General features: G+C 39.6%; 1 protein-coding gene across 9 annotated transcripts in view; it reads left to right on the top strand.

Moving 5' to 3' along the window:
• sipa1l3.L (signal induced proliferation associated 1 like 3 L homeolog) overlaps positions 1 to 6432 on the top strand; it is a 104802-nt gene extending 98370 nt beyond the window's left edge. For all 9 annotated transcript variants that reach the window (XM_018230222.2, XM_018230220.2, XM_018230218.2 and 6 more), the window contains 3 exons: positions 1746 to 1869; positions 2731 to 2812; positions 5367 to 6432. In XM_018230222.2, coding sequence (XP_018085711.1) covers positions 1746 to 1869; positions 2731 to 2812; positions 5367 to 5513 — 353 coding nt within the window. In that variant the 3' untranslated portion in view covers positions 5514 to 6432. The remainder of the gene's footprint in view (positions 1 to 1745; positions 1870 to 2730; positions 2813 to 5366) is intronic.
• Positions 6433 to 18863: the final 12431 nt, after the last annotated feature.

The following is an 18863-nucleotide window of genomic DNA, read 5'->3' as shown; positions in this document are numbered from 1 at the left end:
TGATTGTAGTGGAGTAGATGTAAACCTTGTTCAGTGTGGGATCATGCTCTGTATTATACTGTGTAGAGTAGATCAAGCTCTGTATTGTACTGTGTAGAGTAGATCAAACTCTGTATTGTACTGTGTAGAGTAGATCAAACTCTGTATTGTACTGTGTAGAGTAGACCAAGCTCTGTATTGTACTGTGTAGAGTATGTCAAGCTCTGTAGTGTACTGTGAAGAGTAGATCAAGCTCTGTATTGTACCGTGTAGAGTAGATAATGCTTTGTATTGTACTGTGTAGAGTAGATCATGCTCTGTATTGTACTGTGTAGAGTAGATCATGTTCTGTATTGTACTGTGTAGAGTAGATCAAGCTCTGTATTGTATTGTGAAGAGTAGATCAAGCTCTGTATTGTACTGTGTAGAGTAGATCATGCTCTGTATTGTACTGTGTAGAGTAGATCATGCTCTGTATTGTACTGTGTAGAGTAGATCATGCTCTGTATTGTACTGTGTAGAGTAGATCATGCTCTGTATTGTACTGTGTAGAGTAGGGGGATTCTGACTATATCCTGCAGCCATGTATCGTATATTTCTGGGGAGATCAGAGCCTGTACTGCACAGTGTGGGGAAAGATACAGATGTGTATCAAACTTTGGGGAAGTTTATTATCTAAAGAAGATGAGACTTTGGGGTTCATTTACTATATATGAACTGTTAAAATGCATCTAAAAGATATTGGGCACAAAGGTAATTGCATCCAAACACGCTCTTTTGAAAATTGTGAGCACCAGTGTGCCAGGCCAGCCTTATCTAATGAATTGTGTGCAATCGCATCCATAGACACAAAGGAACCCTAGAGTAAGTGGCAGCCTGGTAATTGCAGGGTTCCTTTAGGGCAGGGATCCCAAACCTTTTTACCCATTAACCACATTCAAATGTTAAAAATGTTGGAGAGCAACACATGCATGCAAAAAGTTCCTGGTGTGTCAATTATAAACTGTGGTTGAATACTGGTGGCTCATATGTGGACTGGTAACCTACAGAAGGCTCTGTTTGGCAGTGAACTTTGGTTTTAATGGAATTAAAACTCGTTTACAAGCCGGGAATTCAAAAATAAACACCTTGAGGAGTCACTGGAAGCAGCATCTAAGGGGTTGGTGAGCAACATGTTGCTTGCGAGCCACTGGTTGGGGATCACTGCTTTTGGGAGTTACATCCAGTGCAACTTATTATAGCTGCAGGATCTTATGTTGTTATTCATGCTACACATGTAAAGTCATTCCATTTACACATAACTTCAGTAAGAAAAATCTGCACTGCCACTTTGCTGTAACAGATGCTATTTTGTGTCCATATAGGTGTATCGCAGACACTGTATTTTACAGTTTTGGGTCATCAAACCATATACTGTCCAGTGTGTGTGAGATTTAAAACAGTCAGACCCCGTGATCCATGATGTACTCTGTACTGTAAAGTGTTAGGGAGATTGGGTCCTGCATTAGAAGCTGTGAGGTAGATCAAACTATTGTACAGTAAGTTGCTTCTGTAACTGTCAGGGAGAGCAGGACCTGTATCTTGTGCTGCCAAGGAAATCCACTCCAGTGTTTTACAGTGTGGGAACATCAGACATTGTATGAATAGATACTGTATTGTACCGTGTGTGAGCAAGATCAGACTCTTTATTGTATATTATACAGTATAGTGAAGATCCAATCACATTAAATCGCTGTAACATATCCTGGTTTTTTTTTATGCTTTAGTGCAAAGAGCTGCTTCACTTTTCTCTCTGAATGAAGTTGCTGAGCTCCGTCCTGCACCAAATACTGGCACCACTCACCTGAGCCTAGAACGACAGCACACTCCACGTAGCACTCCTACATCCAGGTACATGGAACTTCTAAGAGAGTATGTGCTTTATTTCTGGCAGACTGTATATATCTCACTTTTTTATAGACTGGATTAAACTGTAATCTACTTCTGCAGTAACGCAGAAGCAAAGAGTTTACTAAATTGGTTATGCATGTTGCTACATTAAAGTCCAAATAAGCCGCATTATAGTTTTGCTTTGCCTGTTATGACTTAGAGCATCTGTACCTGTGGTGAATAAATGTTTATGCATTTAAATTTACATCAAGCAATTACTTTCTTTTAACATCATCCACTTACTGAACTTGGCACAAGTGCTATATGCTGCATCAAGGTACAAGTTACTTAATGCACATGGAACTGGGCACATTACCCAAAACTCCAGGACAAGTATATGCACAACACCTCAAGGAGTGGGATGGCTATTCTGCTGTAAACTACAAGCAGTTTGAGAGTCCTATTTTAAGGGGTATAGGGCTGCTGGCTATGAGAATATGAAATAGCTATATGCCATAACAAGAACTAAAATAAACAAAAACCTTTTATGGGTTTAGATTGCTAATCTGCACCCATGTTATCCACTTTATTGTTTATTATAAATTATTATGGAAGGTGATAAGGATGTGGAAACGACGTGTTAGGCTAGGGGCACATGGGGCGGATGATCTGCCTTTTTTTGTCCGTGTTTAATCTGCTCCTTCGTATAGTTACACTGGCTGTTGACCTATTATCACTAATAATAGAAGTGTAAAAAATAATTTTATTATTTTATCCTGGGACACCTCTATAATTCTACTATTGTATGATTCTCATTTATAGCTTACTAAAATGTTATTGAATATGTTAAATTGCTGATACATTACATTATATTTATTTCAGTGGAGAGTTGACTCCAGACCTGACTGGCAAGGTGATGCAGTTGGAAGTTTTGCTGCAACAGCTTCATACAGATCTGCAGAAGGTATGGCTTAGTAGTGCAAGGCGGGTAGATTCCATAGCGAGCATATGAAAATAGTGCATAAACTTGGCCCACATAGGGGCAGATTCCCTAAAGGGCGAAGTGACTAACGCTAGTGAAAATTCGCCAGTGTGACGTCATTTAGAAACTTTGATGATTTCCTAACGGACGCAGTCGTCACTTCGCTAGAGAAGGAGATAGACGCTAGCGTTGCTTCTCACTCGGATTTTTGGTCTGGCGAACAGACGTAAATCTGCAAATTCACTAAAATGTGGATTTTACTGAAAATCATTCACCAGGCTTGACTTCGACAGCTCAGGCCAGTGAAGTGCATAGGACTTCCTCAATTTTTAGTGCAACATTTTTCTAAGTCCCAAAAAACACTGGCGTCTTTTCCTTTTTTCAGAGTGATAGCCTGCAAAGGTCCTTAAAAATTTTTTTGGGTAACCTGGTTCCACCCTCCACTTTCTAACATATGGAACATCAACTATACAGTGGGCTTATGTGTAGGGCATTATAACAACTCTATTTTATTTATTAACGTTCCCTGGACTTGTCTAATGTAATGTATTTGCTGCAACATATACGGCCATGTAACTTTATCATTTCCTGCCGTATGCAAATTAGGCAACGCTAGCCCATCTTCGCTTTGACTGCCGAAGTAACGCTAGCGTTCGGCGCCCTGGATGAAACTTCTCACTTTAGTGACTTGGCTTTGTCCTAGCAAATTTACGCCTAGCAAAGTGTTGCAATGGCTGCCAAGCTGTCACTGGCGAATTTTCACCGCTTAGGGAATTCGCCCCATAGACTTTCTTTTTTAGCCTGGCTTTTTGATGAGATGAGAAACATTTGTGGTTTCAGTGCAGCTGAAGTGTGGAACGTATTGCAGAAATAAAGAAAAGTAGAACTTATTTCCTAGGGACTTAGATGTAAATGTTTGAACTCAAATTCAGTTGTTTTGTAGAAAACCTCCATGAAATAAATGAATAATTTCAGCTAATTTTCAGTGATTAGTTTTTTTTATTAACCTGCTGCAGGTAGAACAGTGAAAACACAAAATTGTATTGGTTGGCATGGGTTGCTAAACAGGTGCAGTAATGTAATTGTAATATTTATTGAGCTATAACAATCATTTGGGTGAAAATACAAAAGTTAAGCATTTCTTCTTTTCTTAGGGAAATTACATTTACTGGCAAAAATGTTTGAAAATGTCTCCTGCGCAACAGCAAAAATGCTTTGTTACCCAGGCCAAACAGTATTTTGTATTTTTGCACTAAACTTATAAACACGTGGTGGTTCAAGTGGCATAACACACACAATGTGCATTCTTTATACACTTGTCCAAATAACGAAAAATTAAGTAGAATACCAATAAATCAATACCAAATAAAATGCCAGTAAATAATACTGACAAATTGAGTTCTCAGTGGTATAATCAGTAGGCAAAATACCTGATCAACTTATCACACTGGGCATTGATGAAAATGAATAAGCACATCAATGTGGAGCTAACATGAACTAGAATTACTCAAATCAATGCTTAGAATGCCTAGTAAAGTAGTCACACTGTGTAACAATAATTATATTAAGTTATAAAAAGTAATCAACAGCAGTACAGAACTAAAAATGGTATAAAATCCCTTAAAGGATAAAAAATCCTTTTTTATTTTAACATTTCTCAAAAAGGGACTAAAGAATAATTGGCTTAAAGAATAAATTAACAGCCCCCAAAATGACATACCTCTCCCCCTACACTGAGTCAAGAAGCTGAAAACTTCTTTATGTAGCTTGAAGCTCCGCCCACTTGGATATACTTAACTTTCCTTTTCATATGAATAGAAAGTCGGTCATTTGGGGGCTGTTTATTCTTTAAGCCAATATTTTTTTTTTTTAAAAAACTGATTATACAGTGTAGTGAATGGTCAAAATACACAACCCAGTCACACTGTGCAATAAACACTGGTCGGGCTTTTTGGGGCAAAACTCAAACTCAAATTTTTAAAGAGTTATTAAAGCCCAATGCAGCAAAAAGCCTGAATCCAAAAACCCGCTATCTCAAACCTTGTTGTGTATAAGTCAGTGGCAGAGGTCTTTAACCTATTTTGAAGTTTTTGTGGTGTACGCTGGAATTAGCCTGAGAATCGAACTTTGCGGGCAAAAATCAAAAAAAATCCTTCGGGAAAAGGCCTGAAAAAAATCAAGCCCGAACCAATTAAATTGAGCTTTTTTTAATAATAAAAGTAATAGTAATTCCAGCCACATAAAGTCCTTGTGCAGGTTCAGAAGGGCTCCCATCATTTATCATCAGCTGCTCAAAAGTGACTTACAGTATCTGGTGGCTGGAATGAAACTCCCAGGAATGATATTTACTGTTTTGCAGCTGTTGCTGAGTTTATTGTGTGTTGCTTATATATGGCAGCCAGAACCCCTAACCAGGGAAAGTAAGACCTCCATTTGCAACAACATAGGCCCTCCATTCTTTGCACATAACGGTTAAAGGAACAATGAGATGAGATAATCTGTGGCACAGTATATATTTCTTGTTGTACTTCTACAGGAAAAGTTGGACAAAGTAGCCTTAGCAGCTGAAGTGGCCTGTCTCCGGCAGAACAACCAGCGACTTCAACAAGAGTCCAGCAATGCCAGTGAGCAACTGAGAAAGTTTGCAGAGATAATCTCCGGGAATGTGGAGAAAACCGACTAGGACTCCATTCTGTTTATTAGCGATCATCTTCCACTTCCTTTGTAAAGACTACTGCTGAATTCCACGGCCATTTTTGTACTTGTATGGACAGACAGAACAGTGGTACCTTACTCTTAACTGGAGGCTCCTTAACCCCCATACAGTTGTCACTTTTGTAATGTTCATATGCTTCAAAACAAAGCATTTTTTTATTTATCATGGAACCAATATTTTGAGAATTTTTCCTCCGCATAATCGTTGTGTTTCTACATGTACAGAACCTGTCTGCCATTTGTAGTTTTTTATCAAAATCCCCGAACCTTTATTATCTTTTTTTCCCCCCACTCTACCAAGATTTATGCAAGAAAGGACAACTCCCAGCAGAAAGGGACACGAAGTTCATATGGTGCAGAAAACTATCTAAGCTGGAAAATAATGTTCTATATCTAAATATATATGTATATTTAATTTGTACAGGAAAAATTATATTTAGGGATTTGGGGCTTGAAATTACTCATTTGAAATTGTTGAAACGCTTTCATACAAATTTATTTTATTACAACACTACTGGACAATGGGAATGGCAAGGTTTCTGCAGTGATCCTGATGTATATTTTGTTAATATAACGTATTAATAGGGATGCGCTTTGTTAGTGAAAATCAGATTTTGAGAGTTGTCTGAAGCAAACGTGAAGTTGTTAATATTACAGAACTATGAAACCATTTGCAAAAAATGCTGTTTACACCATACATGTGTTACACGGGAGGAACATACTATAATTCTACACTAAACTGATAGCATTTCAAAGAATCTCTCCATCAGGGGCAGTATATCAAGTTTCATCACATCTACTGTATAAAATGCACTTTCCTTCCATTCCAAATTGTAGGAGAATGTGCCTAAAAGCAAATTGGGCTTAATAAACAATTTTAAAAAATGCCTAATTTCCAACACTGTTTTTGTTTTCCGTAAAAGTAGCCTTCTGGTTTTTTTTTTTTTACAGACCATCTATTTGAACCAGCAATAAATGCATTGAAAAATACATTTTCCAAATTAATTCCATTAAGGGTAAAGTCAGACAGGACCACTTTGCAGCTCTTTGTGATTGTCATTCAAGTAAAAGGAGAGACGATTCGGTCATATAGGCCAGCTATTACATGCTCTACATGGCCCTGTCTGCCATTGCCCTAAATGTAAGGCCAAGACATTGTTTATTCAATGCATTTTCTTAAAGTTCTTTTTGCATCATTTAGAGTAACTGCCTTGTTTTTGCTTTAAACCCCAGAAGCATGCTCCAGTCTGTAGGGTATGCCATTAAAATGGAAATTTCAGAAGAAAACTGTGATTTGCTTCCCAGGATCCCATCTGTTTTGCATATGAACCAGGAGAAATCTTTATTCTCAGTATGTTTGTGTGGATCCACTTCCCTGGCTCTGCTTATTCTGATCTGAAAACATTCACAATCCCCAATAAGGACGAGATCTCATCAACAACTGCCCAGGCTGTTCTTTAAAGGAGAAGGAAAGAGCAAGCACCATGGAGCAATCTTCTTCTGTGGTAGAGTGAAATAGCCATGGGAAAGGTAGGTCGTATTCACAGATACAAAATTCATAACCCAAAATAACTATAAACACACACAGGTTGAATGGTGGTGCAAGGCCGCAACTTGTTTATTAGTCATTTAACCATTTACATGAATTCAAAAACAAAGATAATTTTCTTTCCAATACAAAGCCAGCCTCTGATTAACTTTCCCCAGCAGGCAGCCATGAAATTAATCTTGCTTAAAGGAAAACCCCAAAATGAATATTTAAGCAACAGATTATATCAAATTAAGTGGCATATTAAAGAATCTTATTAAACTGGAATATATATATTTAAGTAAATATTATCCTTTTTACATCTTTTGCCTTAAACCACCATTTTGTGATGTCTCAGAGATCACCTGACCAGAAATACTCGAGCTCTAACTGTAACAGGAAGAAGTGTTGAAGCAAAAGACAGAACTCTGTCTATTAATTGGTTCATGTGACCTAACGTGTATAGTTTGTTTGTGTGCACAGTGAATCCTAAGATCCCAGGGGGCCTTATTTTTTAAAATGGCAATTTTCTATTTATGATGGCTCAGACTACTAAAAAAGTATATTATTATTAGACCTACATTGTTCGGGGGGTATAGTTTTCCTTTAATCCCTGCCTTACAACAGCCAGGGTCTTTATACAAAACCATTCATTTACCATTCCTCCAGCACTCTACAAGTTGCAACATTTTTTATATTATATCATATTTTTTATATTATATCATAATATAAATTATTATAAGAGGGAGGGTGGGGATCCTATGCAGGGGCAAAGAGGCAGGCGACTACACATCTGTGCTGATATTTTGCATCTTATAACCAGGTCTCCTTTAGCATTGTGATGTAAAGTGGTTTGTACTTCATTTAAACCATATATTTGGATATTTATATAAAAAAAATTATATATATATATATATATATATATATATATATATATATATATATATATAATTTTTTTTCTTTTAAACTTTAGGTATGAACAGCTTTAGTTTGTCCAATAATTATTTCTTGTTACAACTGGTGAACCCCAAATAAGGGTTAATGTGTTCCCTGGTGTAGAACATCTCATCTGAGAGATCAGTAGCTCAGAGTTCCCGAGGGAACAGTCTAATTCTTGTCTTTGTATTTGAAAATATCGTTATATTTGAAATTGCAATAGGTTTAGGTCACTGCACAGGGCATAAAGGAAATGACAGTTTCTGCAGTAATCCTAATATAAAATATATTAAAAGGGAGTCTGAAAATCAGATTTTAAGCGTTGTCGGAAGTAACTTTGACACGTCCCTTCTGTGCTTAAGGCAACACAGAGATGCAGTACAGGGTGGAGCATGTGCCCTGTATTAAGTGATTAGCAGGTAAGTGGCATCACCTAACATGATGGGTTCAACTTCAGCCCTAATATTAAAATACAACATGTTGTAGTTCAGGCAGAAAACCATATATGTGCAGACCGTTCCCATTTGAGAATCTACAACCATTCCAGCTTATTCTCCAAAAATAAATTCAAAGTTACCCTGGACCACTGACATTTCTCTACCTTCCTTTTTAATGGAGAAGGAAAGACTAAAACTAAGTAAGCTTTATTACAAAGGTCTATATAAATATACCAGTAAACCCTCAAAGCAATGCTGCTCTGAGTCCTCTGTCAAAAGAAACACAGCATTTCTTTTCTTCTATTGTGTATACATGGGCTTCTGTATCAGACTCTCTTCGTTCATCTTAAACCTCCAGGGCTAGGGCTTGAGCATGCTCAGTTTGCTCCCCCTCTCCTCCCTGCTGCAATTGGAGCCCAGAGCTATGAGTGAGCAGCTAGAGACTCGGGAAGGAAGTGATGTTACACCAAGCTAATATGGCAGCTGCTATCCTAAACAGAGAGAGCTTCAAGAGCTGTTTACTCGGGTATGGTAAAACATTCTGCAGAATAAATATAGTGTTATAGCTTGCACTATTGTGGCTAATCTATTGGCAATAAACTGCTTCTGTAGCTTTCCTTTAAAGGGAGAAAGAGAATGGCATCTGTTTGCTTGAGGTCAAAGATGTATTTTAACTGGACAGAATCCCAGATACATTATTCATCACACAGTGGGGATGCTGTAACTATGGAGTACAGTGCTAGGGTTAAGCTGTCTCCCAGTGAAAGCCTCTTCTACTCATTGTGAAACATTACTGGGTCTGGAGGAACTTAAGGAATTATGTTACTTAGTGATTTTGATCACTGTTAATGTTAGCTTTGTGATCTTCCCAAAAGTCCTTTCACTACCCCTTAACTCTAAATAATTAGCACTGCATGAGAGACATTATAGAGATGTACGTTATTTCCCTTTGTGCAGCATGATAGTTTCCTCCCTTAGGTCATGTTGATGATGGTTCACGTTATGATTGCTAATTAGTTTCCTGCCTACAGAGGAGATCTCATTAGGTAATTCTCCCTATGGGACTAAGGGAAAGGGTTTTCTGGTATGACTTCTCTGAGCCAAGTTGGAAGAAATAAATACATTTACCTACACTCCTTGATAAATTAGCCCCTTATAGTGTGTGGAATTACAAGCTATTGGAGTCTGTAAGTAACAGATGGCCATGGGTATTGATACAGGCTGCTGCTGTAAAAGCTCACAGAGAACTCATGACGTTAAAACACTGTTAATAGCCTGTCAACGCTTTCAATAGAAAAGTATGAGACAGCTGTAAAATCTAACGGAGACAGGAAGAGAAATGTGCAGGGTGGCATCTGTTTGGACATGGCACCTGCAGAATCATTTAACCAGATTTAACCATAAAGGTGCTGAGCCAAAAGCATTATATTAACAACCATACATTTCTAATATCACACAGAGGGAAAAAAATAACTGAAAATTGCAAAAGTGCTCACATATACTGGGATCTGCTTGAAGATGGCTCCTTGAGAGTATTATGAGAGTCAGAATGCCACGTGGCCTTAAAGGGATCCTGTCATCGGAAAACATGTTTTTTTTTTTAAAAACGCATCAGTTAATAGTGCTACTCCAGCAGAATTCTGCACTGAAATCCGTTTCTCAAAAGACTAAACAGATTTTTTTATATTCAATTTTGAAATCTGACATGGGGTTAGACATTTTGTCAATTTCCCAGCTGCCCCCAGTCATGTGACTTGTGCCTGCACTTTAGGAGAGAAATGCTTTCTGGCAGGCTGCTGTTTTTCCTTCTCAATGTAACTGAATGTGTCTCAGTGGGACATGGGTTTTTACTATTAAGGGCTAGTCCACACGGGGAGATAGCGACGCGTTTGCGGTCGCGGCGACAAAGCGCCGCGACCGGCGCAGGCGACAGTTTTGTATGGGCGCCTATGTAAAAACGCCTGTGCTAACCACACGAGGCGATGCGCTTTTCAACAGTCGCCTGAAAAAGCCTGGCGAGGCATTTTCAGGCGACTGTTGAAAAGCGCATCGCCTCGTGTGGTTAGCACAGGCGTTTTTACATAGGCGCCCATACAAAACTGTCGCCTGCGCCGGTCGCGGCGACTGTCGCGGCGCTTTGTCGCCGCGACCGCAAACGCGTCGCTATCTCCCCGTGTGGAATAGCCCTAAGTGCTGTTCTTAGATCTACCAGGCAGCTGTTATCTTGTGTTATGGAGCTGCTATCTGGTTACCTTCCCATTGTTCTTTTGTTTGGCTGCTGGGGGGAAAAGGGAGGGGGGTGATATCACTCCAACTTGCAGTAAAGAGTGATTGAAGTTTATCAGAGCACCAGTCACATGACTTGGGGCAGCTGGGAAATTGACACAATGTCTAGCCCCATGTCAGATTTCAAAATTGAATATAAAAAAATCTGTTTGCTCTTTTGAGAAATGGATTTCAGTGCAGAATTCTGCTGGAGCAGCACTATTAACTGATTCATTTTGAGAAAATTTTTTTTTCCCCATGACAGTATCCCTTTAAAGAGATACTGACACCAGAAATTAAACTCTTTTTTACATCTATCATAATATTGCCTTTGAAATATAACTTTGCTATAAAGTATTTGCACAATGCTTTTACATCACGTGTCTGATGCCCCATGTTCCTGTATGAGGGGGCTGCCATATTTGTACAGCTGGAGTCCATTAGCATTAGAAATTTATATATATATATATGTGTGTGTGTCAGAGAAGTGACAAAAGTATCATTGCATCAGTCTTAATATTTAAGATCTCTGGTCCTGGATCAGTTTGGATGACTGCCAGTCTGTGTCAGCTTCACTCTGAGGTTTATGTGTGCAGCACTGGTTGCATGACAAGGTTTGTGGCAGTTCCAAGGTTCATGACTGTTTGTTCCTGTTAGCCTTGAAATGCACAGCCATTCACTAATACAGGGTTTTTATGCATGGCTGTTGATCTAGGACCAATACAGTCATGATTACTGTTTATACCAGTTTCAGTATGTGCATCTTTCAACTGTGCTAGCTTCAGTATGCTGTATAGTACAAACATGCATGTGTCAAGCCCATTCTGAAAAAGGCTTCACTGGACCCATCCTGTTGTCTAACTACTGCCCTGTCTCTCTCTTACCGCTAGCCTCTAAACATCTAGAACGTCTTCTTCCATATTACTAACTTTCTCTGCACCAATAATCTGCTCGACCCTATGCAGTCTGGCTTTCAACCTGCACACTCCACTGAGACCGCCTTATGTAGAGTTGCAAATGATCTCCAGACTGCTAAGGCCAAAGGGCATTACTCAATTCTCATTCTCCTGGATTTATCTTCTGCTTTTCATACTGTTAACCATTCTGTTCTAATGCAAGTTCTCCATTCAATTGGTATCTGTGATCAAGCTGCAGCCTGGTTCTATTCCTACCTTTCTGACTGCTCCTTCTCTGTACCTTTTGCAAATAAATCCTCTCCCCTGTCCATCTTAATGTGGGGGTGCCTCAGGGTTCTGTGCTTGGTCCTCTGTTGTTCTCCTTGTACACTCTCTCCCTTTAGGAGACCTTATATGTTCATTTGGCCTTAAATATCAGCTGTATGCCGATGACATTCAGATATACTTAGACACTCCCTCACTAACCTCTGACGTTCAAACAAAGATAGCAGACTGCCTAGTAGCTATCTCTAACTGGATGAACCAACGCCACCTCAAGCTCCACTTGACCAAGACTGAGCTCATGGTCTTTCCACCCAAACCGAGCTCTTCTCTTCCTTTCACCATTAATATTGATGGCATGACTATTAACCCAGTTAACTCAGCACGCTGCTTGGGGTCATCTTTGACTAGTCCCTCTCCTTCTCTAATCATATTAATAATACTGCCAAAACCTGTTGTTTCTTCCTCCACAATATAGCCAAGATACGCCTGTTTCTTTCACAAACAACAGCTAATCCATGCCCTTATATTATCCCATTTAGACTATTGCAATCTCCTCCTCACTGGTCTTCCTGACTCCCATCTCTCTTCCCTCCAATCTTAAACTCTGCTACCAGGATCCTTATGCTCTCTCCTAAAAGGGAACCTGCTCAACCCATACTAAATCCCTAGCATGGCTGCCTGTTAAGCAAAGGATAGTGTATAAAAACCCTTCTACTAACGTTCAAAGCCCTTTCACAGTTTCATCACCAATTTGTGCCTTTATGTTAGCCTGAGCCTCCTATCCACATAGATTGTGTGGGACCTCTTCCACTGTGTCTCTTACCACATAGCACTTAAGCTCTTTGTTCTGATATGAGCTCTGTGTATATTCATTGTGTGATTTGTCTTCCCCATGTATACTTTTATAATCTACAGTCTGGTCATTTCCCAATGGGACCAGACTGTAAATTATATCCTTATAAACGGCGCGTTCTGACGCCAGAACGCGCCGTTTATAAACTTAAAGGGACAGCACTCGCAGCTGCTGCCATCGCCTCTACCCGATCTTCCCACCACTATAGCTTTCGGCTCTGCATTTGCTTACCTCCCACAACGCGCTCCACCCCCTCCCTTCGGCTTCTCTTTCCTTCATAGCAGATCTCACTCCAGTAAAAAATCTGCAGCTGCCTCACTAGCGTTTATCTTCTCCATTTTCACTCCCCCTCGCATCAACTATCTGAAGTCTCGCTCCCCCTCCCTCACCCTTCCAAAGTCTCGCTCCACCTCCCGTCCACTCTCTGAAGACTCGCTCCGCCTCCTTCCCTTGCCTTCACCCGTCTGTGATGCAGTGAAAGAAAATGTCACACAGTGCGGGAGCTAGCCTTCAGAGTGGATGGGAGGCGGAGCGAGACTTAGATAATGTAAAGGGAGGGTGAGAGAGACTCCAGGTAGTGTATACAAAGGGGAGGAGACTTTGGTAATGCAGAGGGGGGGGGCGCAAAAATGGAGAGGAATCCTGTGAAGAAAAAAAGGAAAGAACTACATCCCAGCTGCAACACACATGTGACATGACCATAGCAAGAAGAAATAAAGGTACCCAGCTAAATATACTAAAGTATGGCATAATTTAAAAAGCAAAGAACTCGTCAGAAAGTACAAACTGAACCCAGAAATTGTAGATTATAATGAATAATGTACCCCCCACTGAAAATTTATAAAGATATTAATAGTCACCTCGGAGTTATGTGACCTGTATAAAAGCACTCGGCCTGCGGCCTCGTGCTTTTATATGGTCACATAACTCCTCGGTAACATAATATCTTTATAAATTACAGTAGGGGGTACATTATCCACTATATATATATATTTTACTTTTATGCACTGTACAGCGCTGTGGCTCCTTAGTGTTCTACATATGTTTATAGAACTTTATCCATTTAATTTATTACATTTCTTCTATATCCATATAACGGTAACATGTTATGCCACACTGTACAGAGATTATTTGTGATTCATACCAATCCTTGGGTTGGGGCCCAAAGCTACTGGAGGCAGAGATGTAAGGATTCCAATGTGGATCTCAATACAAAACTGTTTTATGGTTCCCTTTTGGTCCTCTGAATTGTGACCAATGCCACAAGCTTCCTGTTATTTCTCTGTCACATTCTTTTTCCCTGGACCCATCTTGTACCTCCAACTGACTTCCCTAATGTGCAGCTTATGCAAACAGAATGAAGGGGTCCCATAAGAAGGATTTTTCTGTTGGAAAATATATGTCCCAAGGACTACCCAGGCCCTAGATAGTAATAATCCTGCTCTCCAGATTCAATCTGGACAAAAAGCAAGGACTGACCATAAACGTGGAGACAGGAGCAAGCGGAGCACAAGAGGCCTCTGTTTAACTGCACTTTGAGATATTCACCTCCTCTTGTGCTCAGGGTTTTCATTTGCACTATAAATGCCTTTATTTCTATCTAGCTACATAAAGTCTGTTGTGTGTCTGGCACTGTCTATGGGCCTCACTAATAGATCAGCTAGAATTGCAGCAAACTGATTTTAAGGTCTGTCTTCAAACTCATTTAAAGCAAATCTATAAACCACATATTGCATCTCATGCCATGGATCTACACTTCTGCCCTGTCAAGAACTGGTTCTAATGCATGCACTTCTTACATCTGTCCTCATGGTGGCACTATAACCCTCCCCATTAGATCCTTCACCTTAAATGACTCCTGTAATTCATTCACTGCCTATGGGGAACTGACTCATCTTTTGCTGCAAGACCTTAACCCTTTTGGTGTTGACATGAAACCATTTCTACTCCTGAGACCTGAGATGATATAAGAGTAATACAGATCTGCCAGGTGATATCGTCTCACTTTCTATTTTTTATTCTTCTTTTCTCTATTGAGAACCATCCTCCTATTTCTCAATCACCCAGCCTCAAAATCTCTGTTTAATTTAAGTGTCTGTTTCATTGCAGCAATACAGTTGACTAAATCCAAATGCACTTGAGGAATTGGCAGATTATATAGTTGGTGTCCACATTCTGTGCAGACAATCACCCATTTTAAAGGAGCAGATCTCTCCAAGCTCCTCCCCAAAATGAGTAAGCAGCGTGGAGCAGAGACTGTAGGTAATTCTATGTAAGAATGCCATTGCTTAGGGATCAGTACAACAGAATTACAAATGAATATAAACCAATTTAGACTAGTAAATCAGTCCCTTGGGCTACAGCAGAAACTGCTAATGTGCCTTCTGAACATTCACTTTTCACTTGTATTGTGTTTTTTATAGACCTTTATAATGACTAGAGAGAAAACCCCAAAATGTCTGCAAGCCCACACTTGCCACTTCAATGATGCCCTCTATAGCCTCTATACCTCACAATAAGAAATCACCTATAAGAAATGGAAGTCAATTACAGGGGTTTTAATGCCTCTTGTTTGGACACGTCCAAAATGTGATCAAATGAAATCTCACTGTGTGCTATTCACCTGATGACAGAGAAAGAGCTTAATAAGAGCCTTCTGTAATTGTTACCAGTGTCTCAGGCTTACAGATAAGGATGGGTTAATTATGAAGAAGGAATAGACAGACAAGTTGCATACAAAATGGACTGAAGGTAACCTCCAGTTTCACTGTTCACTGTGGGGGATATACCATACTGTAAAGCAGGGATCCCCAACCTTTTTTACCCATGAGCCACATTCAAATGTAAAAAGAGTTGGGGAGCAACACAAGCATGAAAAGTCCCTTGGGGTGCCAAATAATGACTGTGAATGGCTTTTTGGTAGCCCCTATGTGGACTGTCAGCCTACAAGAGGCTCTACTTGGCACTATACTTAGTCTTTATGCAATTAAAACTTGCCTCCAAGCCTGGAATTCAAAAATAATCACCTGCTTTGAGGCTACTGGGAGCAACATCCAAGGGGTTGGAGAGCAATATGTTGCTCACGAGCTACTGGTTGGGGATCACTGCTGTAAAGTAACTATCCCTGTAGGTAAAGTCATATGGAACTTGACTCACCTGAGAGTTAGGCTAATACATGGCCTGCTGAGACCTAAATGTGGAACCCCATTACACGAATGGCAACTTTTCAGGGGGGCTGCTTTGTAATCTCTGTTCTTTTTCTCTCCTATGAATATCACTGTCCATGAAGGGAGTTTTGTCAGCGGGCAGGTGTTGAAGCTATTAGAGCAGCAGCCAATCAGCGGGTGCAACACAGTGAGTAGGCAATTCTGCACTGTTTGACCTTATAGGAAAAAACATAACGGAGCTATTTACTAAGCTGTTGTATTAAAATGGCGCTATTACTAGCTGAAAAAGGGTCTAAAGACAAATCTTCTAAGTGCAGAAATAAATACTTTGTGTTCAAAATGAATTATTATTATAATGCACCTTGTGAGCTCTGTTGTTATAAATACATTCTGAAAGAATACTAGCCCCCCTAGCAGCAATATATCATATTAGGTAAGATGGGGCTTGGGAGGAGAGCTATAATTAAACTTGTTATTCACTATTAAGGAATTTAGACTGTTTTAAATAATATATTTATATTGAGTTTTACAGTTCTCAGATTAGTGAGATTTCCCTTGCATTACCGATTGCTCCTTTGCTCTCCTCACTTCCTGCTCTGTTGTAGCATGGGACAGGAGGTAACAGAAGTGGTACAGGGTCTTCTTCCATATGATAATAATTAGTATTTAAAGGAAAACTATACCCCCCAAACAATGTAGGTCTCTATTAAAAGATACTGAGTAAAACAGCTCATGTGTAAAACCCTGCTTCATGTAAATCAACCATTATCATAATAATATACTTTTTTAGTAGTATGTGCCATTGGGTAATCATAAATAGAAGATTTCCATTTTAAAAAATAAGGGCCGCCCCCTGAGATCGTAAGATTCACTGTGCACACATACAAACCACATGTAAGGTCACATGAGCCAATTAACAGACAGAGTTCTGCCTTTTGCTTCCTCACTTCTTCCTGTTACAGTTAGTGTTGTAGTATTTCTGGTCAGGTGATCTCTGAGGCAGCACAGATAGAGTCACGAAATGGTGGTTCAAGGCAAGAGATGTAAAAGGGCAATATTTATGTAAATATATATTCCAGTTTGGTAAGATTCTTTAATATGTCATTCAATTTGATATAAACTATCTGTTGCTTAAGTATTCATTTTGGGGGTATAGTTTTCCTTTAAGCACATTACACTTTAACTGTCCGGTGTCCCCTAAGCAGCAAATCATTGCCAGTATGAATACTATGGGCTAATAAACACTGCCTGAAGACAAAAGGTCTGATGAGGTTAATTCAGATTAATTGCCATCATGCTTAACACGTTTAAATTAGCAATTCATTAGTCTCTAACCATGTGTGAGCAGTTATTGTCTGGCATCAAGCTCCCGCTTCGACAGCCCACCTGCCATTCCCACTGGTGTAACCCAGACCCTGCATGAACCGACAGGACCAAAGCTTTGCTGGTAAAGGGAAGAAACCATTTTTATTAATGGGATTCCATGAAAAAAAAACACATCATTTCTTGCAGAGGATGTCAGGGAAAATGAAAGTCACTGGGAACTCACGGATCCCTATAATTAACACTTATAGATATAATAGACACGACAGTCTAACAGGCAATATGATTTGATGACATATTCTATGTGTGACAGTGAAATAATGGTTTCTCATGTCCCCTCATACACTACATTCAGGCAAACTGAGTGAGTGGCTGGGATCTCTCATTGAGGCTCCCCACAAGCTCCCTTAGTATCCGTCAACAGTCCTCTAATACTTTAGAAGTATATATAATGTCTCAAAGGCCATCTAGAAGCAAATAATCAGATCTAGTCTGCCCTTGTATTACACACATGAATGGCCATACCGTACTGATCTGTGCTTAGAAATGGGTTCTGTGTAGCACAATAGTAGCCCCATAGCCACAATATATCAGCATTATATCACATTAGGTAAGTTGGGGCTTGGGAGGAGAGCTATAATTATTATAATTATTATATTCTTATTCCATAACTGGTTGGTGGGTGCTTAACATGACTGTCAATACTTTTAGGGACAATGAAGCAGTAAGGCAGAAATCATAGTGACGTTGATGAAAAAGAACTAGTTTCAATATTTTGGAATTTTTGTATATGGACTGCTCCATTATTGACTTGTTTATTAAAAATAATAAACGTTGGTAAAATGAAATGAAAAAGAACGAGTGTATTTCTAATGACCAATCATGTTGCGCAGTGACGTTTGGATCTGTCTTGTCTTGACAATCATTTTGCTTCAGGTAATGTTGCAAGAATAGATCTCTCAGAATTGAAGTGGCCATGGCACATGCAGTGTCTGTGATTGATGCTACATTTGGCAGCTATCAATATTATGCTACTCACTGCACATCAGAGGCACCCACTACTAGCACCCAAATAAAACATGTTCGTGCTTTTTAGAGCTCTACTAGTGATTGACGGTTACTTGTGGTGCTTACCTTTCACTGAATTTAAACTATTCTTGGGCTAGAGGCAACATTTTATAAATTGTTATATATAGTAGTATTGAGGGCCTGATTTTTAAATAGTTAGTGGGCTCTAAATTGCTAATTGACTTTGTGCTTCTATGTTCAGAACAAAGTACTTTGTGACTGGGCAGGAGATTCAAGTATGAGGTTCCTGTAGCTTCCTAGGACACGGGAGGAGAGACGTAAGCGGCTGAACTACATTTCCTAGTGGAACTAAATATCCAGGAGGACTCGGTGTAGGCCGAGCTCAGCTTGGAGCTCCTCTGCTGATCCAATGAGCAAATCTGACCTTGGTGAAGTCTTGAGGAAGACGAGCAGAATAATATGTGCAGGGAGAGAGTAACTTAATGTTTTGCATTACTTACAATCTTCCCGCTGTAATTGTGTATCGGTCAATCCTCCAACTGGGTCCTCTATATTTCTAGCCCCAAGGGAAACCACTGTCTCTACTGTTATACCTATGT

Source organism: Xenopus laevis, chromosome 8L (assembly GCF_017654675.1).
Source record: "Xenopus laevis strain J_2021 chromosome 8L, Xenopus_laevis_v10.1, whole genome shotgun sequence".
In the NCBI taxonomy this organism is placed as follows: Eukaryota; Metazoa; Chordata; class Amphibia; order Anura; family Pipidae; genus Xenopus; species Xenopus laevis.
Note: the sequence above shows the minus strand (reverse complement) of the source record. Positions and strands in the feature narration are given on the sequence as shown.